Consider the following 22,476-nt stretch of genomic DNA (forward strand, 5'->3'; position numbering starts at 1 on the left):
CTGAAGGTATTTAAAAACTTTCCAGTATTTTAACAGACCTCTAATACTTAAAGTCAAAGTTGTAAAGTTGAAGCTGATCCTTGAGATAATATTATTTTACCCACATATAAATTACACACGCAGATATAAATGTGTGAGTGTATGTGTACAGGTTCTTACTCTGAACAAGTAGTGAAAACAAATCACTGTTCTAAAGAGAGCAGATATACAGGCATTAGAGGGCTTGGCTAATATTGGGCATTGTTATCAAAACCAAAAACACTCAAGTAAGAAATTATTATTGCTCCATGGGGAGGGGGGAGGGTGTTAAATTCTATAAAGTGATATTTAAATCATTGTTTAAGGACTCTCTATGAGCTAGGGGTCTCCATAAAACACAGAAGCATGGCAGTAAGCCAAACATTACCAATACAAATTATACCTCTATGGGGTAAATCAGATCTGAAACACACTAGAGATTGTTAGCAGAGGCTCAACTACAAACAGAATAAAAAAATATTATTTTAAGCTCAGGGCAAAATTATGACCACGTCTCCATTGGCATAGACAAGGGTAAGTAGAAAAAAATCAAGTAGCTGGCCAAAATTCATTATAACTTAGCAGATAAGGATATCTCATTGCTTTGAATGCACACATTTCAATATTTTAAAAACAGGAAGAACAATAGAAAACCTCAGTTCATTTCCTTATTTCCTTTTTTTCTTTTCTTTCCTGTGTGTGTGTTCTGGGGATTAGTGGCAGGGTCTTGTGAATCTCAAACAGGCAGTCTACATCTGTAGCACAACACAGTCCATTTTGAATATGACTTTACCTTATGCATGTCAACAATGTCATGATGTCATTGTCATGCGGGTAATACAACTGCAGAGCCACAAGCCCATAACACTTCGGTCAGCAAGTCCTGGGAAGGCCATTTGAGGAACGAATGGGTTGCTGTTCAAGAGCCTTCTGCAGTCAACCATGAATAGGCTCAAGAATGATCCAACATCTAAACTCAGAAGGGTGTGGACCGAACCCAGAGGCATAGACTCCCATAAGTGTTCCATAGTAGCATATGTGAGGGCCAGAGAACTTCTGAGGCCAATAGGGTCACAGATGAACATGAGCCAGGAGTGATGCACATATGCCTGTCTACAAAAAAGGTTGGCATAATGACAGTGTATTTACTTAGTTTTATTTTTATTAGTCCTTATACAAAACCAGTTAAGGGGAGAAACAAGCATCTCCAACTCAGAAGAGCTACACTACAGAATCCATGAGGGCCGGGTTGCCTGGACCCTTGAGTGTCCTAGCCCTGTAACGGCATGTACAAACAGTAGAACATACAGTCTAAAATGATGATTCTATCACCTTAAGGTTTAATGTTTGCCTTGCTGTGTTTTGGCCTTACTGGGGACCTGTTGCTCACTTTGTCTTTCTGATTGTTTCCTTTTGGAATAGGAAATATTATTCTGTGGTACTTTGAATGAAAATGATCCAATAATCTCATGTAATTGAATGTTTGCTTCCCAATTGAACTGTTCAGGAAGGATTAGAAGTGTGGCCTCGTTGGAAGAGGTGTGTCACTGGGAATGGGCCGGATATACCAGTCAGTCAGTCAGTCAGTTAGTCAGTCCGTTAGTCTCAGTTTCCCTATCTATATATGTATATATGTACATACATACCTCTCTCTCTCTCTCTCTCTCTCTCTCTCTCTCTCTCTCTCTCTCTCTCTATCCTGTGGGCAAGATATGAACTCTCAGCTACTGCTTCAATGATATGCCTGCTTTCCTGTCTACATCTGTGTTCCCAATCATGATGTTCATAGGCAAATGATCTGAAACTCTAAGCAAGTCTCCAACTAAATCTTTTCTTGTATAAGTTGCCTTGGATATGGTGTCTCTTCACAGCAATACAACAGTGACTAAGACACTCTCCTATGCCTGTCTTATCATTGAATTTTGGAAACAGACATTTAACATCAAGTTTACAGTTGGGGAGCATCTGGCTTCAAGATAAAGCCCATCTTTGACCCTCATATCTGATTAAAATGATAAAAAAAGAATCCAGACTTAGACATTTGAGTTCGGATGAGTCAAGACTATGAGAGCTACTGGGATGCACTGTACTTCACATATACTTCATATAAGTTAAAGTAGATTTGGAAAAGTCTCAAGTAGAAAACAGTGCTCTGAATGTACACTCTCCAAAACTCATATTGCCAAGATAATTGTATTAAGAGGTGAGAACTCGGGCCAGAGAGATGTGTCAGAGGTTAAGAGCACTGACTGTTCTTCCAGAAGTACTGAGTTCAATTCCCAATAACCACATGGTGGCTCACAACCATCTGCAATAGGATCTTATGCACTCTTCTAGTGTGTCTGAAGACAGCTGTAAGTGTACTCAAATAAATATAAATAAATCTTAAAAAAAAAAGAGGTGAGAATTTCTGGAAGAAACTGTGGGGGTGGAGCTCAGATCTTGTAAATGAGATTAAGACCATCACAAAAGAGGCTTCACATCTCATTCAGTCTCTTTCCTTTCTGCCTTCAGCCATGTGAGCTCATGGCTCAGAATGACCTCAGCATCTCCACAGAGGGTGCAGCTCTCACCAGCAAATAAACCTGCCAACACTTTGGTCTTAGGCTTCCCAGCTGCCAGAGTCTTGCCAAAATAAATGACCTAGGCTTGGGTATTCTTTTACAGCCTAAATGGACTAGACAACATCTTCAGTTGACCTTCTCACACCTGAAACATCCCCTCTCCCCCTTTTTTCCGGGTAATTCTTGCCAATCTGCTCTCTGGTTTCTTGAGAGAATAGTGTTTATATTTGATTTTGGCAATAATTTCCACTTCCATGGCCACATAGAGGCTAAAAAGGCATGTTTAAAGTGACCCTATAGGAACTTAAATTTCAGATTCTTGGTTATTAGATATGTGGCTTTGGATTAAGTTACCAAAGCCTTTTATTGATCTCAGTTTCTTCAGCTATAGAATGGGAATAATTCATAGAAGAAATATGCCTTTGCATAGTCATTGTGAAGATCATTTCAAGCGTTTAGTTGCTTGGTATGTATTAAGTGTCCTTTTAATATTGTTCTGCAACTGACTTATGGATACAAGCATCTTCTCTAACATTTTCTAACAGTTTTTTATTCATAAGTCATAAACTTCCTTTTAGGATCCCTGCCCCTGTGTTTTTCATCTGTCAACAAGGCCTACCTGTTATTTGCAACTTCCCTAAATATGAGATCTTCTACTAGTAGGAGTATATTGTGTTTTAAGGACATAACCTGACTTTCAAGTGACAGAACAGACTTAATGACTTGTATAAGGTCACTGGGATTTGTGAATCTAAAGGCTTGAGACCTTCCCCTTTATTGAATGTACTCTGTGTATATAAGAGGGATGAAAGAAAGCAGGAATGTAATCAGGGCTGAGTGCCATGATCCCTTGAAGTCAAGCCATCACAATTCTCAGCAACTCTAAAGGGCTCAAACTCAGGTCTGAACAACTATCGCTAAGTACTCACCTTTCTGCTGGTAGGAAGCAGAGGTAACCTTGGGAAAAAAATAAGTTTTTAAAGGGACAAAGTTATGAAGCACAAATTAACACTGATTATACCTAAAACAGAGTGTGTCCAAAATGATAAGAGGATGTTTATTCTTCAAAACATCTTTTGTCTTAGTTACGATTTCTATTGATGTAAAGAGATACCATGTCCTTAGCAACTTTTATAGAGGAAAACATTTCATTGGGGCCAGCTTATGGTTCAGAGGCTTAGTCCATTTTTGTCATGGAGGAAAACAATGGCAGCACACAAGCAGACATGGTGCTGGAGAGGTAGCTAGGAGTTCTAAATGTTGATCCACAGGCAGCAGAAGGAGACTGTGAGCCACACTGGGCATAGCTTGAGCATATAAGACTTCAAAGCCTGCCCCCCACAGTAACACACTTCCTCCAACAAGGTCACACCTACTCCAACAAGGCAACATCTCCTAATAGTGCTACTCCCTATGGGCCAAGCATTCAAACACATGAGTCTATGAGGCCATACCATTTCATACCATTTTTTTATTTTGTCTGAAAGAAACCATGTATTAACATGTAACAGGCAATAACCACAGGATGACCAACCAGTTTTCATTACAGGAGTAGACTGATCCTCAGGTTTAGTTGTAGGAATAGAAGACATTCCTCTGACAATTCAAAATAGAAAAATACCAAGAAAATACAAATCTTGATTTCAATAATGTGTCATTTTATTAGTTGATGTTTCGTCACCAATTATTTGATAGAGAACATAAAATTTTAATTGGTAAACTATTGAAACTTATGATTTTTATACAAAAGAAAAAGGGAAATCTAGAAAACCTGAGTAACAATGGAGCCATGCAAGGTACATGTCTAACAATGGGAAATGTGGTTATCCAGATCTGAAGGCAAAGGACAAGCTGTCCTGCAAATACAGAAGGCACAGTGTTCTGAGAAGTTTTTTAAAAACAGGAAATTCCCTAGTAGAACCAACTTATTGACTCTGGAGTTCAATTTTTTTCATCAAGAGAGTTCATTCAGTCATTCATTCATTCACTTAGCAACATTACCAATAGCTTACATGGTATAAAATGTAGAACAGGACATAGGAAGTACCACATTTGAGCAAGCTTAAATGAGACTAAACAGACCTGCTGCTGTCCTAGTGAAGGTCACCAAAGACCTCAGGCAATGTTACTTCATTATTTCCTCCTATAGACCTCCTGTTACTCACTTATCATGTGTTTGTCAAACCTTTCCCAGGGTGTGCTTGGCTCTTCTCTTCCAAGAGTACTTTCACAGATGGGAAAGAGAAGATGGAAAAGGAAATAGCCTAGACAATTCTACTCACCACGAAAGCCAAGACTGGATTCGGGCTTTCTGATTTACAGACAAAGATTTAGGACAAAATTAAATGTTTGTCCTTCTTCCCAAGGGGTTATTTTGTGAATGTTCCTGGGGAGATTGCTGGGCTTCCAGAAAGAAGTTCAAGTTAAATTGATTGAACTGATAGGGACGTGAAAGACTGCTCACTGCACAGAGTTCACAGTCGATGCTCATTACTCAACCAAAAAGTGGATGAGTCTCCACAGACATCCTGGTTTTGGTGCAAGAATGTATTTTAAAGTAGAAAATGCTAGCCAAAAAAATGTCCATAATTACATGAATCTACTCTGTCTTCTGGGGAGGGGGTGAGCAATGAGTAACTTCTTCATTTAAAATTGTTTAAGATTTCTCTCTTAAATTAACAAAAATTCTCCATGGGGCACCAGATGGCCTGGAATCACACTAGGGGCACTCATTATCCAGATTCAGATGAAAGGCTTTTCAGAAGCTGCCTGATGTGAACTGATTTTTACTAATGACATAAACCATTTATTCTCTATAAAACTCTCATCAGTGAGCTTTGCTGCATGTATATAGCTTTCTAACTTTAAAAAAAAAAAAAAGTGTTTCAATGCTGTCCATCAAGATCATGAACTTTTCTAAACATGCTTATAAAATCAAGGAAGACTTGGAGGTGGAATATTTGGGTTTCCTAGCCTAGTCCTGGTTCCTGGCAGGCCCTGCGCTTACATGGACTAGTGCCAATGCTAAGTCATTAACCAATGGGCTAAGATCAAACTCACTCAGTGAACCCTAGAAAAAATGAGTCTTTTTTAAAGATGTCATGATACTCTTTAAATATATGTAGTAGAACCTACTTACATTGAACAAAAAGCCAAGAGTGGGGCTCTTGGGGGAAAAAAAAAAACCTAGATCTTTATATTAAACTTACTGTCATCTCATATTCAGTGTAAATAAAAACAATCACTAGAACTTATCAAGGCACATGTAACCCAAAGCACTGTCACCAAACTTGAAACTAATGTTTGGAGGCTGTGATAGACAAATAAAATGATTATTCTGCTTTTCTAAGGTCTTCAAGTCCTAAAGCAGTTATGTTTGGGTTTGAATTCAGGACTCACACTCTAATGCCGTCTCTAAGACATGCTTATCTGCAGTTGAGTTGCAAGAGTCCTCAAGTGGGTGCAGGGCTCTGGGAGCCCCAACAGATTCACATGCAGAGAAACTGCTGTAGGACCCTTCTTGCCAATCAACACACCCCATAATTCCTGCTGAGTACGTCTTTATGAGTGTTCAGTATCACATAAAGAAAAGTCATTTTGTTCACATATAACCTCCCCACAAATCTACCAGAGCTCTTATGATGGACTTACTTGTGGTTTTACATGCAGTGTAGGTGAATTCCTTCACAGTTGGAACTCTGATTCTCCATGCTGACCCTCATGCTATCACAGCATAAACATTCATAGATTACCAGGTTAAACAATGTACAAGTTGTTGCTGTCATCGGAATGTAAAAGACTACAAAAGAGGCCAAGCTGGAACTGCTGTGAAAGCCGTGACATTTATTGAAGGGGAAGCATATGTTTGTAAATCACAATGATGCATACACGACATGGTTCTCAGCAATGTCCCAATTAGGCTCTTCATGGACTTGCCACATATAGTCCCTCCATAAAAAACAACTGACAGGGGGAAACAATTATTTTGTCGTTGCTTACAAATCCAGATGGTAGTTTTTCAATCAGAAAAACTTGTGCTTGACCCCCTTATCTCAACTTGTGGGTTGCAACCTCTATGAGTGTCTAAGGGACCCTTTCATAGCAGTAGCATATTAGATGCCTGGCACATCAGACAGTTACATTATTGTTCATAACAGCAGCAAAATTACTGCTATAAAGTAGCAACTAAAATAATTTTATGGATGGAGATCATCACAACATAAAAAAAAAAATCCCTGCCTTAAAGAGTTGCAGCATTAGGAAGGTTGAGAACCAGTGACTTAGAAGAACATGTTGACGCCCTATCCACAAACCTCTATATGGGAACTACTTTACAATGAATAACTTCAGTAACCTAATGGGTATCTCATAACATGCTTAGCCAACGGGGCAGCAACTGCAAAAAACAGTAGACTGTCTAACACATTTGTCTTATTTAACATGCCACCTTGCTTTTGAGACTTAACACAGCATTTTATTTTTGGAATAAGAAAAATTCACCTAATAAAAGATATTATACAGTATATATCTATTAAAATGTTCAGTTTAAATGTTCAGAAGTTTATTAATTGGATTTTGGCCCAATGGAAGAAATTTGAGGAAAACTGTAAAAAGGGGGAAAAAAGGTTGTTTTTGTTTTTTGGGGTTTTTTTTTTTTTGTTAATAAAGAAAAAAATCACACAGCTCTTATTGTGGGATTTAACCACTTTTCCTTTAACAAGGATCAATAAAATGAAACTTTATTTCTAGAACTTAAACAGATTTTTAAAAAGAAAATATCTATTTTGATAAGTAAAAGAGAGGAAAGAAGACTGATCATTTTGCTAAGCTATCTGCCTTTTTTCTACCCCCTTTGCAAGTGATGGAAATATCTAAACTATTGCTTATTGGTTACTAGTTTTTTATCTTATTAGAACATAATAATCCAAAGCAGTAGAGGATTTTAAAACCAAGAATCTGATACTGTAGAATATTTGATGTAAGAATATGTAATTAATGGTAAAACTCATTATAAGAGTGAAATCAGAATATTCTAGAAACAAAAGCCTAATGTGGTTTTGCTCTGAGTAACCTGTGGCTTAGTAAAGCATCTATGTATACATTTCTATGGTTTTATTCTATGTTACTAGCTTATCTCATAGATGAATTTCCTAATCCTTGCCACTTGGTTGGATCTAAGACTTGGCCACTGGAGACTGGGTCTCATTTCATTTTTATTTTATTCCCTTGGATCCTTGAAAGTGTGGAATCAACCTGGACAAGTTACTTTCATACCAACTTAGATGTTGCTCATAGTAGATATGAGTGACACATTACCCTACATTTTTCTTTCTTCAACTTCTCTTTTTATTGTTCTTCAACTCAAGAGAACTATTTGCAATACTCAACGATAAAAATATTCAGACTTGATGGTGTCAGTTCTGAGACAGGCGTCCCTGCTCACTGGTATGAGTGCCTTCTTTTCACAGTTTAGAAAAGAGCTGGCTGACTCCTCATCATCTGCATCACTGCTTGGCCAGATTCATCGCAGATGCAGATGCAGTGATGAGGGAAGCCACTTGCGTTGCACTCTTACCTTGTACAATACAGGACTACACACATCTGCCACACCCACTCGCTGAATGTATATACCTGATGTTGTTATGGAAGCAGGATCACTAACAAAATATCTGCATGTGTGCCCATATGACAATTTCTCCAGACAAGAAAAGTGCTGGTCTTTATAAACCTGATCACATTTTTGTGGGGAGTCGGTGAGTGTGTGTGTGTGTGTGTGTGTGTGTGTGTGTGTGCAGGCTAGAGGACAACCTCAGATGTTGTCCCTCAGATGCCATTCACCTTAGGTGTGTGAAAGACAGGGCCTCTCACTAACCTGGAGCTCATCAAGTAGGCCAGGCTAGCTCCAGGGATCCAACTAGCCTCACCTCCCTAGCACTGGATTACAAGTACTAGTCGCCATCTTATTCTTTATAAATGAGGATTCTGGGGTCTAACTCAGCCCTGTGTGCTTGCAAGAGCAGCATCTTCCTGACCGAGCCACCTCCCTAGCCTATAGTAGTTAAGTCAAATTCTCTTCATTCAGCTGTTAATCACTCACTGAACTCCTATTGTGACCTCAGGAGGTAGCGCTTTCTGAGCTCAAAAGAAAGCAAAAGTCCCTATTTACTGGACAGCGGCAGGACGCATCAATACATGATTGAATTCTCTAGTTAGTCTTAAGGTAATCTCTTCCACACAAGAGGAAATGAATAAAATAACTGAAATTCAGGAAGGGAGTTGGGGAGAGACAGTGAGTGCCTGCTAATGCTGTGCCTAAGCCAAAGACCTAACATAGATGTGAGCTGGAGAGCACATAAGCCTCTTAAGAAGTGGAGGCAATACTTATTTTTGCCATTTATGAACGACAGAAAAGAAGTTTTACATTTCAGAATCATTGGCACTGATTCCTCAAGCTACACTACAGTTTAGCTACCTCGTAACATCACCTCAGGAAACACTCCTGAGGTAGTTCTAGAACTTCAACTACAATCCGTGTAATTTCAAAGGAAAAACTTAGTGTTCATTCTCATCCTCTAATTCAAATCATCAATGACACTGCAAACTTTTCTACGAAACTGCTTGATCTGAACTGAGAAACTATATTGTAGTCAAAAGTTCAGTGTTTTGCTTTTGTTTTGTTTTGTTTTCTGAGATTTCTGACTTTATTCTTTCCTTAAATTGCTATTTTCTATGTCTGGAAATCTCTCTTCCCTCCCCCTTCTTCTATCATTGTGTGATTGTGTGTGTGTGCATGCTCATGTGTGTGTGCATGTGTGCATGTCTATGTGTGTGTGTGTGTGTGTGCGCGCGTGTGTGTGTTTGTGTGTGTGTGTGTGTGAGTGTCTATGTGTGTGTGCGTGCATGTGTGTTTGTGTGTGTGTGTGTGTGAGTGTCTATGTGTGTGTGCGTGCATGTGTGTGTGTGTGTGTGTGTGTGTGTGTGTGTACATGGAGGCCAGAGATGTCCTCTGCAGGCAGACCTTGTTTTGGTTTCTCTGTTTCGATTGTATCAACACAGGGTCTCTCATTGGCCTATAACTCACCAAGTAGACTAGGGAGCCAGCCAGCAGTCCATGGGGATCTTGCTCTCTTTTCCTCCCCAGTGCTGACAACATAACTACCTATCACCATGCCTGCCTTTTTTATATGGGTTCTGAGGTCCAGACACTGCTTCCCGTGCTTGCATGGTACAGAAGTGACCAACTAAGCTCTCTCATTGTCCCTCCTGTCTTACTCTGTTTTGTTCTGATTTGTTTACTGAGACAGATTCTCATTACATCACCTAGGTTGGCCTTGAACTTGGAATTCTGCTGGGATTATGGATGTGTACCACCATACTGAGCAAAGGAACATTTGCATAAGTGAGATTTCTTCATACAGTCCCTTTTTTTTAAGATAAAGAAAATTTTGCTATTGTTTTCTAAACCTCTCAGTATTATAAACTAAGCACCTGCCACTTATGACTTAATTTTCTGGGAACTACGAATCATTGACATGATCAAGATTTGAGCCTTGCTGTTATCTTTTCATCATTTACATTTAGATATTAAGGAAATCACCCGTGCTTAGGTAAATGGGGGAAAATAACACAATGAGAAATTGACTCTTGAAGATAAGCCCCTACAGATGCAATTCAAGGTTAGAATTCCTTCGATGTCTTCTTATTTCATCTGGCTTCAATACAAAGGAGTTAGCAAGCTTCTTTTCATTGGTTCTCCTCCGGAGTTTTATTCCTCTAGCTTTACCTAAGACATCTTCCTGACCCACTGGTTATTCTACCATCCTAAATTGTGACTCATAACTTAGGTAGATTATTATTAATTTCAAATTCTAATAGTGGCATGGAGACAAGATTTAGATTTAGCCAAATAATTGAAGTTGGACACCATTCAAATTGAAAATAAAGCTTGAAAGGACCCAAGGGCCTTTTTTGGTCGCAGAAGATTTTATTCTATTGCCTCCGGGGAAAATAATAGATTTTTCAGAAATTGGGTCCTTGCTAGCCACAGTTCAACAAATGCATGCAAATGTACATCTGCGAAATAAATCTGCCACAGATGCAGCACCTGGAAATGAGGTCTCAACCAGGAAGCCATTTATTATCACAATAAATCATATCAGTAATCTATGCAGGCACCTACACCTCTTTTATATATATAAAAAAAAAAAAAAAAAAAAAAAAAAAAAAAAAAAAAACCCTAACAGGTATTTTACAGATCAGCTTATTTGAAAAGGTGACGAGCAGTTGATTGTATGCAGCTCATAAGGGACAACTCACACGTGCTCTTAGAACTTAATTTCCTTACATTTGTATTTAAGCCCGAGAAAGGCTTTGCACAGTACCTAAATTCATCTCTGAAGGCAGCTCAAGTGGTTAAACTTTAGATTTAAAAAAAAAAAACCAGTATTATGTCATGAATGCCCCTGGAGATGTAATCCCTTCTAAATTGCCTACCTATTTCTAGAGACAAAGCAGACATCAATCTCTTGCCTTTAAAAGTTTCCTGTTCGTGTCCATAATTAGAGTAACACGAGCTCGCATCTTTGCTGTAGTCCTGAGTCACGAAAAGACGGTTCCACCGTACAGTACAGCTGAGGGTCTCTCCAAACTTGCCAGCCTCAGATGCTTGTTAGCATCGTTAAATCACTTGCAGTCTTTTCTCAATGAAGTTTAGATCCCATCATCAAGGTTGTATTTTCTTAACAGAAAAGCAGACTACCAACACTCAAAGGAAATAATGATGAGAAAGAAAAAAAATACTCCAGGTTTCCTTCCCCCTCACACTCCTCTTCCTTTATTCTCCGTGTGTACAGATGTGTGGACAAGGGTCCTCTTGTGTACTGCCAAGGCCCACGTCCCTGCCCACCACCTGGTGTCAGAAGCATATTGAAGGGGAGGTGGAGGATGAGAGAAGGCATTTTTGGGAAGGTGGGCAAGGGCAAAGAAGAATATCGATAGCTGACATGTATCAGAACATGGTACTTCTAACGTAACAGTCATCCCTCCACCAGATTACATTTTCAAAGTCAGAAAATAATTTCTTCCTTAATCTGTCAGTGTTATGGTTATACTTATATATGAAATCACTATATAAAGTACCTAAAGTAAGAGTTCCTTCACCAAACTAGTTTTTATAGGATTATATGGAATATTGTAGCTTAATGAAAACAAGACCCTATACAAAGTAAAATAACATGTATGTTAAAACGTAAAATGAAAGTTACTTTTCTCGAGATAGAGGCTAATTTGAAAGCTATATAATTAAGTAGCTATTGTAAGAAACCTACTTTTGTGTAGTGTGCTTAAAATCAGTAATTCCCCTACAAGTCTTAGTCAACCCTATCTACAAGGATGAAAAATTCAAGGAGCAAAGGAGAGAAATTTCAAGAGATGTATCAGACTTCTTCCCACATGAAGTGTCCATTGAAAGCCAAGTTCAATATATTTCCACAGATGGCCAGTCACTGCCTTATTCCTGACTACTACATGTGAATTACTCGGCTTACTAAGTTGATAATTCCAGAATTTTCCGAGCAAAACGTTAAGCTGATGAGTGTTTGCAGAGTCACCATCCAGTTCCCTTTGTGAAAGAAGGTTCTAAATACGGCCCTTTCCAGTCTTCAGCACCTCATCATTCCGCCACGGCCTCTCAAAAATGATATCTAGCGGTTCTGTGATGACTTCGGCCAATTCATTAAGTACTCTAGGATGCCAGCCATTGGGACCTGTGGATTTGAACATATCTGCGTTACTGAGGTTATGTTTTACCCCTTCTTCCCCAAGTCCATCGCGGATGACTGTTCCTGTCTTCAAGCCAGGCTTGTACCCTTCTGGTTACCATGCAGACGCTAAAAAAAACAGCGGTCAGTGCCTCTGCTTTTTATGAATTCATTTTCTCCTTTAAGCTAATAATGGAAGAACAACACATTATATTCTTCTTAAGCCTTTGGTTTACTTTTAAATGGTCTCCTTTTTTCTTTCTCCCCTCTTGTGTGTCCCTTGTAAGAAAAAGAAAATGAAAATCTCACATCTACTTTATAATAGTTCAGATTTCTCAATTGCATTATTCAATAACACGTTAGCAACTTTTAATAACAGTGCCTTAGTCAACATCCTGCCAAGGCTCCAAATGTTAATGGCTGCCTATCTCACGTGCAAAGGCGACTTTTGTATTCAATTTGTAGCTGTAGCCGCTAGTGCTAATTCCAAATGCACCTTCCAAAATAAAGACGATTCACAATCATCTTTAATCATTATCATTTGTATTCGAAAACAATGATTTCTTCTACAAGGCACTGCAGAACTGTGAGCTGGATGGAGACAAATAAGGATTTCTGTGAATGCAGTAGCAAAGCAAAATACGTTTGCTGTGTGGTCATTGGCGTCCTGGGCCTCAGGTTTACATTCCATTAATGGTCTCCAAGGTCTGACAGGTGTTGACAGTTTTAACCCCTTTATTGTGGCATGACTCTTCTGAAACTGAAAGACAGGCACAGATGATAGGTTTCTGCCCATCTGTTATACTCTGCCATATGCTGAGAATCCCCTGGCAGGCTCAGGATGGACAAAGAGGAGCAGGAGGAAAGGAGAGGTTAAAGAGACACAGACACTGAACACTTGCCTCTCTCTGGTTTTCCTGTTTCTTGGATCCAACGTGGGGGTTTAGGGTTCTTAGTCTGTTTGTTTGCTTTGAGTTGTTTGTTTATTTTTAGAATAGGTTCTTTGGGGAAAGGTTGAATGTGTTTTTGTTTTGTTTCCTCATCTATCTCAGTTCACCCTTACACTGAGGCTTATCCTTTGAACTGTAAAGATGCCCCTCAAAAGCAAATCATTTTGAGGATTCCATGAAGACTCTTTTAAAGAATGATTCTATACATCTCTCTAAGACCTCTCAGAACACGCCTTTCTCCCCCTTGATCTTGCAACAGCTGCCTGCTGACTGCAACTCATAGCTAATATGCCACTAACTATTAGCGTGGGAGACACCATAATCAGGCAATCTAAGCTGGTGGGAAGTATTACTGACCAAGCTTAATCATTCCCCTTCCCAGAGAGAAAACTATTTATAGTCCCCGGGTTTGGCATTTGGCTCTGACTTAAGAAAACCTTACTACCAATTAATATATTCAAAAAGTCACCTTTAAAACAATCTAACTTAGTTCAATGCCTCTGTTAAAATCACCTCCTGTTACCATTTGTGATTGAGCCATCTTTAATCTATCTTAACAAGCAGTTGTTGGGATGGTCTGGAAGGGTATAGGGGAGTATGGTGAAGTCCTAAAGAGGAGAGATTATTGAAACACAAAGAAGGTAAAGTTGCTTCATGTTTTTAAATGCTGAAGTATACAAATACATTATAGGGTATTAAACAACAAATATCATATTTACTATGTTGTACAAGATAACTAGCTGTGAGTATTAGGAAGGGAGCAAGTTGTCAGAGCCTCAAGTTAGGATGTAAGCAGTCAAGAGGAGAAAGGAAGACCTTGGCAGAGAAAGAAAAGGTTCATAATTCACCTATCCTGGGTGAGGCAGAACTCAGAATGAAGTCAGCTGAATGGCCTTCATGCCCTCACATGCTCCACAGACATGTGGAGAGAATGAATGCCTTTGGACAGTTTATTGTGCCTCAGATATTGACACCCTCCACATTAAACTCATCTGGAGACTAAAAGCATGAACTCACTTCACAAATCTAACCACAATCCAACGACCTCCAACGTCTCTCCTGTTCTTGGTTCCACAAAAGCAAATTAAATTCATCTGACAAGCCCGGTCTTGCCATTTGCTCTTTCTCATTCCCAAGGGAAGAGGGTGGGAGGCAGACAAACGGGATTTCCACAACTGGGGCATGAAGAGTTGCAAGTTGGGAGGGCAGTAATTAGAAGAGACCGGTTGCCTCATGACTTGGGAAATGTTAACATTCTCCCTGTCACTGATGCTCTCTGTGTCTATCAGCCGTGCTCTGAAGGCTGATAGGCACTGTGATATCCTGCAGCCTCGTCCTCACAGGTCCCATTCAAGTGGAATAAAAATGAGCAGACTCAGAATCTTGACAAGCTAAGCAAACGATTAAGACCTCTCAGAGTCAAACATGTATTCGGTGGTACAGCTCTTGAACCTTACTTTTTTCTTTTTAATAGCCCGTTTTCTCCTAAATTACCTGACATTCTCATACAAGACAAATGGGTCTCTCTTCACTCCAGCAAGGAAAGTATCAATATATTCACAGTCGTTCATGTCTTCTTCCTTGGTTAGTGAGCAAGTGGGCCTAACAAGCCAGAAGGTGAGATGACAATGTATCTCCATGGTTGGTAGAGAGCTCACCTAACGTTTAAGAGGTCTGGTCTTCTATTTTCAGTACCACAAGAAGGGTTGAGGTGGGAGAGGGGGAAGGGGAAGGAAGAAAAATGAAAAGAAGATCCATGAAAGTAATAGTGTACCTGGTGGCCTCTCACACTTCTTCAAATCCAATCTCAGGATCAATGAGTGCTGCATTGTTCTCATTGTTCTTAAAACAGCTGGAGCTGTTTTGTGTTTAAGGACCAGATGTGACAAAAGATTAAAAGGACTGTATGAAGTTAAGTGGGGTGGCACACGGCTGTACTCCCAGCACTTGAAATTGGACTCGGGACGTTCAGAAGCCCAAGGTCATCCTCTGCTACATGGTGAGTTGGAGATCAGCCTGGCTACAAGACACCTTATCTCAGAGGAGGGAGGGAAGGAGGGAGGGAGGAATAGAGGGAGGGAAGGAGAGAGAGAAAAGGAGGGGAGGGAGAGAGGGAGGAAGGGAGGGAAAGGGAAAAGGAGAGAAGGAGAGAGGGAGGAGGGGAGGAAGAGGCAGAGGAGAATGAGGAATACTAAGTTTCCTGGTGGGTGTGGTTTCACATGTCCATATTTTCAGTATTTGGAAAGTAGATGCAGACTGATTTCGGTAAAATGGAGACTGGCCTCGAACCATAATCATTTTCTTTTTACGTCATAACTGTAGTTTTTCTACAATTATGAGTCATAATACAACATCTGATACATAGGATATCTGGTATGTAATCTCTATGGGGTTGAGAACCCCTGTTCTAAGCAAAGTCCTACCTTTTCCAGTCCAGTAATAACAAGATAGTTGGCATGGTTGATTGTCAAAACCTTAGCTTTAGTAGGTCATGAAGCTAAAAAAAAGTATGTCACCAACTACCTACAGTTTTTCAACTTTGGCTGTCTTCTTTTGTCATCGAGGAGACAGTATCATCTACCTTAATAAGTTTTTCTGGGAGGCAGCTGCTCCCCCCTCACTCCACAGTGCACAGAAAGTACAGAGATACTTATTGTTCAGGAGGACCACTTTTTTTAAAATTTGAAAAACTAAATATGGAGACTGTGTTGCTATTGGATTTGCATCTGCGGTTGCTCTTTAGAGTAATATCAAAGTGGACACTCACTCCTCAGGATATTTAGCTTGCTTGACGCTCTGGTTGCCTGTAATTAGGGGAAGAACCACAAGCTCAAAAGAACAACAGACTTGAAGTTGCCTAAAAATCAGAAGAATCAACTGGGAAAAGTAAGATCTGAAGAAATCTTGATTTTTTTTTTAAGTACAGAATCATGGTGTCTTTATGGTTTGGGGTGTGTCTCCTGTCCTCTCCCCACAACCTCATTTCTCAGATTAGGGTTATAGCATTGTTAGAGGTTGCCAGATCTATCTATAGTATATCATTCTTATATATACATTTTCACCCAAATAAGCTAGGGAAATTTAATCTAGAAAGTTATTTTCCTTCACCTGAAAAACAGTGACACGGGTCACTAAGCTCCTGTGGGTCCTGACCATCATTTTCAGTGTTTCCCTTCAGCCTGCTGGTTGGGGATGCTCAGACTGGCCAATTGGCCCCAACAGGGAAGAAGATGTGGTTTGATTCTGTACAAAGAACTGGTATATAAACCATCTTCATCTGTCTTCTACTTTAGGAAAACTTACAGAATAGACCTCCTTAGATTCTATAGATTAGAATAATACCTTCTTTTTCTTTAGAAACAAACATGTAAAATGTCCTCTGTCAAATAAGGAACAGGTCCTGTTGATTATCTAATCGGTCTCCATCCTTGTTGATGTACTGTTCCCTTTCCGGAGCAAATTAGATGGATTAGAAGGAACTGCCTCTCCACGCCTCCTCCGGACACGCATTTCTAATCTTTACCTCCCAACTTATCTACAGCTTTTCAGCAAATGCAAGCTCTCTTAGAGAGGCTGCCCATGGAATTTTCCTACACACTTATTATTCATAAAACTCTCAGAAACACACTGAGGTTAAAAAAGCAAACACATCTTTGTCTATGTTATCCTCGGACATTAACTGATGTTATGATTTTTCTCCAACTAAATAGTTATGTAAATTCACAACTTAAAAAGCTGCTCTGCAAACCCCAGCAGCGAGCACTCTCAAATGAGAGGGCTTCCCACACACAGAACCACCTGAAGACCTGTGGTCAGCCAGGAACAGCCAATACTGCAGACAAGGCTTCCAGAGGCCTCATCTAGCTCCTTCATCAGTAACAAAGGAATGTAACTGTGGGGGATTCAGCATGAAGCTTTCTGTTGATCTGTAATAATTAACAGCCAGTCAGAACAGGAATCCAAGGTTAGGTCATCTCTCTTTTCAGAGTTTTAATCGTATGGCTGAGGAATGGAAATGGGAGTGAGTTCAGAATAGACAAGGAGCTTAGCCACAGTTCCAGACTTCGGGGAAGGGATCCCATGGTGTGGACACAGGCAATTAAGGTTATAAGGACTGCTGATGTCAAGAGGGATAATGGGGGTGAGGGGAGGAAGAGGTTCTAGAGGGAAGCTGGGCCATGCCCCAGGAAGACTCAAGAGACCAATGACCAGAAGGGCTCAGGTTCTGGCACGACTAAGGTCAGGGGAGAGACAGCTTATGAGTGCATCTCTGTTTCTTTCTGTAGCAGGGGCAGGCCAAGGCTAGCTGCAGGATAGGCAGTTGGGCTAAGAACTCTAAGGAGAGCACAACAAGACTGAAGTCCACCCACCAAGACCACTTCAATGGGGATACTAGTCTCTTATAAGAAAGCAGGTCAGGTGGGATGGCACAGTACCAGGGCTTTTGGAGTTTCTCTCCACACTGTGATGCCATTCCTCCAAACACCATCCAAAACATGGTCAAAGCATGGACCTATGAGTACAACACCGAAGAATAGAAATCCCAGGATGCACGGTTCTGCACGGTTGGCCCTCTAGTGAAGTTCTTTGAAACACCCTTACTTGGTGGCTAAAAGCTCCTGGTGATGTTGGTCTCTATGCAGTGTTCTGGCCCCTCACTCCGTTACTCCTCTTTCTCTATCCTCGTCTTATTTCCCTGCTTGTAGTAACATCAATCTGTTACTATTAATTAACAATCTTTGAATTCAGAGTTAGCCTTAGAGTCTGTTTTCTCTCACTCCACTGATCACAAACATATTTGTCAGGACAATAGGTGTATAGCACACACTGGGAGAGCTATGATCCACCACTCCACAATAGTAAATACACTACTACTACTTATTGGGAGAAATCTCCCTATGGCACCACATCAAGAATGTGTGTTTGCATATAATCTCTCCTCCTCACCCCACATCAACTTGATAGTGAGCCAGAACCGAATTAATAAATGCAGAAGCTGAGGCTTTGGGATACAGATGCACTGCTCTGGGAAAGCAGCTAATCTAGGGCAGAAAAGTTCTGTTGTACGACAAGTTCCACCTTACCAAATGACATATATACTCAGGACAGTCGAGTTTGCCATCCATAGTAGTTGAGAAGCATCCCAAAAGTGGAACCTCAGTGAGAAACAGGGTGTTCTATAGTTGGAACTTATGACAGATCTGAGTTAAACTCACTGGAGTTTTAAGGTGAGCCTGAACCCCTATTTCCTGGTGGACTCATATGAAGGAGAAAGGAAGTGGAGACATACTAAGAAGACCACATGAAGGGAGAAGCAGAGGTAGGAATGAACCACCATAAATCCACGATACATTCACAGAGCCTAGAACCACTAGCAGGTCCAGAGGAGCAAGGCAAGATGCTCCCTTCTGAGTCTTTGGAGGGATGCAGGCTTCCTCACACCATGGCCTTTTACTTCAGGCCTCTAGAAGCAGGAGGAAAAGGCTCTCTGTTCTAAGCCACCCAGCTTGTGATAGCTGTAACCTCATCCTTGGGGACAAATCTAGAGCACCTTTCAGCAACAGACATAATTTGTAAATGATGTTCGGGATAGTTGTAACTGCTTTGTTGTTTTAGAAGTATATGCAAGTGTGATTTTTCATAAATAGGAATTTTGTAATCACACAGAATATATAATGTTATGCAAAATGTTTATTTAGATATTGTACAAAATGCCTATTTTGATTTTGTTTATGCCACCAATTATATATACACACAATTATATATATATATATATAATTATATATATGTGTAATTTGGCCTCTTCCTATTCTACTCTTGATATAAACTGCTTGAATTATGTAAAACACATTTATAAGACTGCATTAAGGACTGTAACATATACATCACATGGTAATACATCTCATTAAAGAAAAAAAACACTAGGAAATGTCAAAAGACAGAGTTTTCTAGATTTCTATTTTCCACTTAAACATTCATCTTTTGTCATTAACAATAAATATTGTCTGTTGTCTTTCTTGAAATATGGGGTTGAGGGGCTAGAGAGATGAGTCAGAAGTTAATAGCACCTCTTGCAGCGGATCCATTAGTGTCCTATGCCACACGGCTGCTCACAATTGTCTGTAACTCCAAATCCATGGTATCTGACACCTTCTTCAGGATTCTGCACACAAACACACACACACACACACACACACACACACACACACATGAACACATGCACACACACATACATGCTTGTTCTAACATACACACACACACACACACACTTGTTCCAACACATGCATCCACATATGCTCATTCTCACACACTCACATACCCACACACATACATACATACAACACATGCTCATTCTCACACACACACACACACACACACATACACACACACACGAATAAATTTTTTAAATTTTTTTTAAAAAGAAAAGGGAAATACTGTATTCAATACTATTTTCAAGTAGTCTTCTAAATATCCCACTGTGAATACTTATGGCTTACCCACAGTAGCTCCATCCGGTGAGAATGGCACTACATGGAAAAGAATGTTCAGTAAGAAGAACAACAGACAGCATCAATTTCTGCCAGGGACACAGGTCCATTCACACTTCCAGGGCCATGGAAAAGCACCACATACTTCCATTCTGTCACTTAGAACTCAGGATGGAAAAAAACAAAACAACAACACCCAAGCTGAGATTAAGTGAAATCATTATTAGTTCTATTGCTTCAGTGAGGCTCTAATGATGGAGAATGGTTTCTTAGGGTTTGTGTCAGTGTGGAGGTCAGGGGTAAAGTACAGAGACAGACTAGCATTCATGTGCCAGCATTTGTGCCTGCCGTTGCTCTGCTAACAGCACACACATTTACACAGTGAAAAGGCAGATAATGGCGTTCCTGTGACATTATATCTCAACATCCCCTGGCAGGAACCCTTGGGGGTCCTCAGACCATACTTTGAGACTCACTGTGCTACTTCATTTCTAGACACCCCAGACTAGAGGGATCACAAACGCAGCAAGACTCAGACCAAGTCCTGAGTCTGGAATAGTTTGCCCTTTCACAAGACAGCACCTCCTGAACAATCACTGCACGTTTAACCTTCTAGCCTCCCATCTGGCTTAGTCCCACATACCTGGGACCTTCCTGAAGGTGAGGGGACCTTTGCTGTCTAGGGAGAGGATTTGCAAAGATGGCTGGTCTGCTCACAAAATGCCTGTTTCTCTTGGGGGCTCAGCTTGCCAGCCTTGAAAATAGCAAGCGCTTTTGAAGTGACTCGGGTCTTTCTTGAACCCAGGCAGCCCCTGTTATCAAAATTACCCATGCTCTCCTACCGTCAGACTCAGACCGCCAAATACTGAAGCGTGACCTCTGATAGGCCTTGACCTCACCTGCCAAATTGAAATGGGCAGGGAAGCAAGGCAAGTGTCATAATCCTCTTTAGCAATTCCATCCTGGGCATATTTGCATGTTTAGTGGCAGCCTGAAGGAAGCACTGGGGGTGGGGGTCATCTTTTCCCACTGCTCTCTTTGTCTCTGACTTTGGCAGGGGAAAGGAGACCCTTCAGACAGTAGCACGTTCTCCTGGACTAGCAGCTTGGGCCTGTAAAGGAGCAGCAGGTACGAAGTCAACAGAACCACCCTCAAAGGGCTGACCTCACCTAAATGAACTTTGAGGAGGTATGAAAGGATACCTGCAGCAACCAAATATATAAATCAAGTCGTCTTTCATCATGCCCCAGAGGTCTCAACCATGCACATTTGCTGTTAGACAGTGATGGCACCCAGGAGAAGTGGGGGGTGGGGGGGGGCAGAAGGTGAGGTAGGCAGCTTCTCTGATAGCTCAAGTCTCTGTGCACTCACGGTGGGCTCCACACAGAGCTTGTGTGGAGATGTTGTGAAGTGAGTGTGGAGATGGAAGGAGAGTGGCTAGAGGAGGGGGAACAGTGTGCTTCAATGTCCAGTCAGCTTCTAGGGTAGTTCTAGAACCTTCTTATCCTTTCCCTACAAAGCAGCTGTGAAAAGCTCCTGGTGGGAGTAACTCGAGGCTGAGTTCAACCCCAAGCCTGTGACTTCCTAGATGAATGGTCTGCCTCCAGCCATCCAACCTTACCACTCTATCAGCTTAGCCTTTGTCAACTAGGAACACCACAGTGTGCCACATCTCTGAGGACTGTGGCAAGTATTGTCCAGAACAATATCTACCATCATGCAAGCATCTACCCCACACAGAGACATGAAATCACACATTTTTTTTGTTCAATCACTAAGGAATGTAAACTCACCCTTAAGGAAGAATTGATTCCCAGGCACATCTTCTGAACAGAAGTATAATCGGTGCTCAGCAACATTATTGAGTTAGTCACCCACAAATGTTATTAAAATAGATCATGAGTAATGCACATGCTTTAAGCACTGTTTAGCCATTAACTTTTAAAATTTTTTCATTTAGCTTTGTGAAGCATGCCCTGTAGAACATAACTGCCACAGATGTAGTCCTCAGTTTGTTGAAGCATAAAGATCTCTTTAATTGTTTTAAAGACATAGACTTTCCCTCCAGGTGCATGTGTGCATACACATGCGCACATACACACATTATAACACGATATGTGTATTTTTTTTCTCTATGGTCTTTTTTATTGAGAAAAAAAATATTGTTTTAAAAGTGACCAGGAATTCAAGAACGTTGAATGTATTTGTGTAAAATATTTAAGGAACAATTGGTATCAAACAAGTTTGAGATCTCTTGCATTAACGTAAGGCTCGGTTGCCTTTACATTGGGGACACTTTCCTAGTAGAAAAGAATCATCATCCACTAAAAGTGGGTTCTTAAAAAAGAAATACAGATTTTTAAACTGGCAAGACAGTTACATAAATGAATGCCATATCCCAGAATTTTAACTTTAAATATGACATGAGTGGTCTCATGTGTATTCTACAGCGATATTTGAAGGAGCTAACATTTTTTCTTTTAATGCAGAGAGGTTGGCTTGCTCCCACCCATTCTTCCCCAGCTGGGTCTTGGAATATCATTGTTTGTTCCTTCAGTGATCTGCCCCCATTGCAGCAAAGACATTAAATAGAGCCGCGGGTAATCCCTGATCAGCTCTTTGAAAAACGAGATTCCAGAGATGAAGTAGAAAGTACCCGCATCTCCTAGAACTAATAGCAGATCCAGGAAAATGTCCC

At 40.5% G+C, this 22,476-nt stretch overlaps 1 protein-coding gene across 2 annotated transcripts in view; it reads right to left on the bottom strand.

The window, feature by feature from the left end:
* The window catches only part of Samd5 (sterile alpha motif domain containing 5), a 420,211-nt gene that overhangs the window by 352,587 nt on the left and 45,148 nt on the right, over positions 1–22,476 (bottom strand). Inside the window, exon 2 of one of the 2 annotated variants that reach the window (XM_031380367.1) lies at positions 9,726–12,346. The exons of the other annotated variant lie outside the window; for it this stretch is intronic. Within the exon in view, the coding sequence (XP_031236227.1) occupies positions 12,284–12,346 (63 nt within the window). The 3' untranslated portion in view covers positions 9,726–12,283. Of the gene's footprint in view, positions 1–9,725; positions 12,347–22,476 lie in introns of those variants that run through there. 2 annotated transcript variants of the gene reach the window in all.

The sequence above is a fragment of the Mastomys coucha genome, unplaced genomic scaffold (genome assembly GCF_008632895.1).
Source record: "Mastomys coucha isolate ucsf_1 unplaced genomic scaffold, UCSF_Mcou_1 pScaffold2, whole genome shotgun sequence".
Lineage (NCBI taxonomy): Eukaryota > Metazoa > Chordata > Mammalia > Rodentia > Muridae > Mastomys > Mastomys coucha.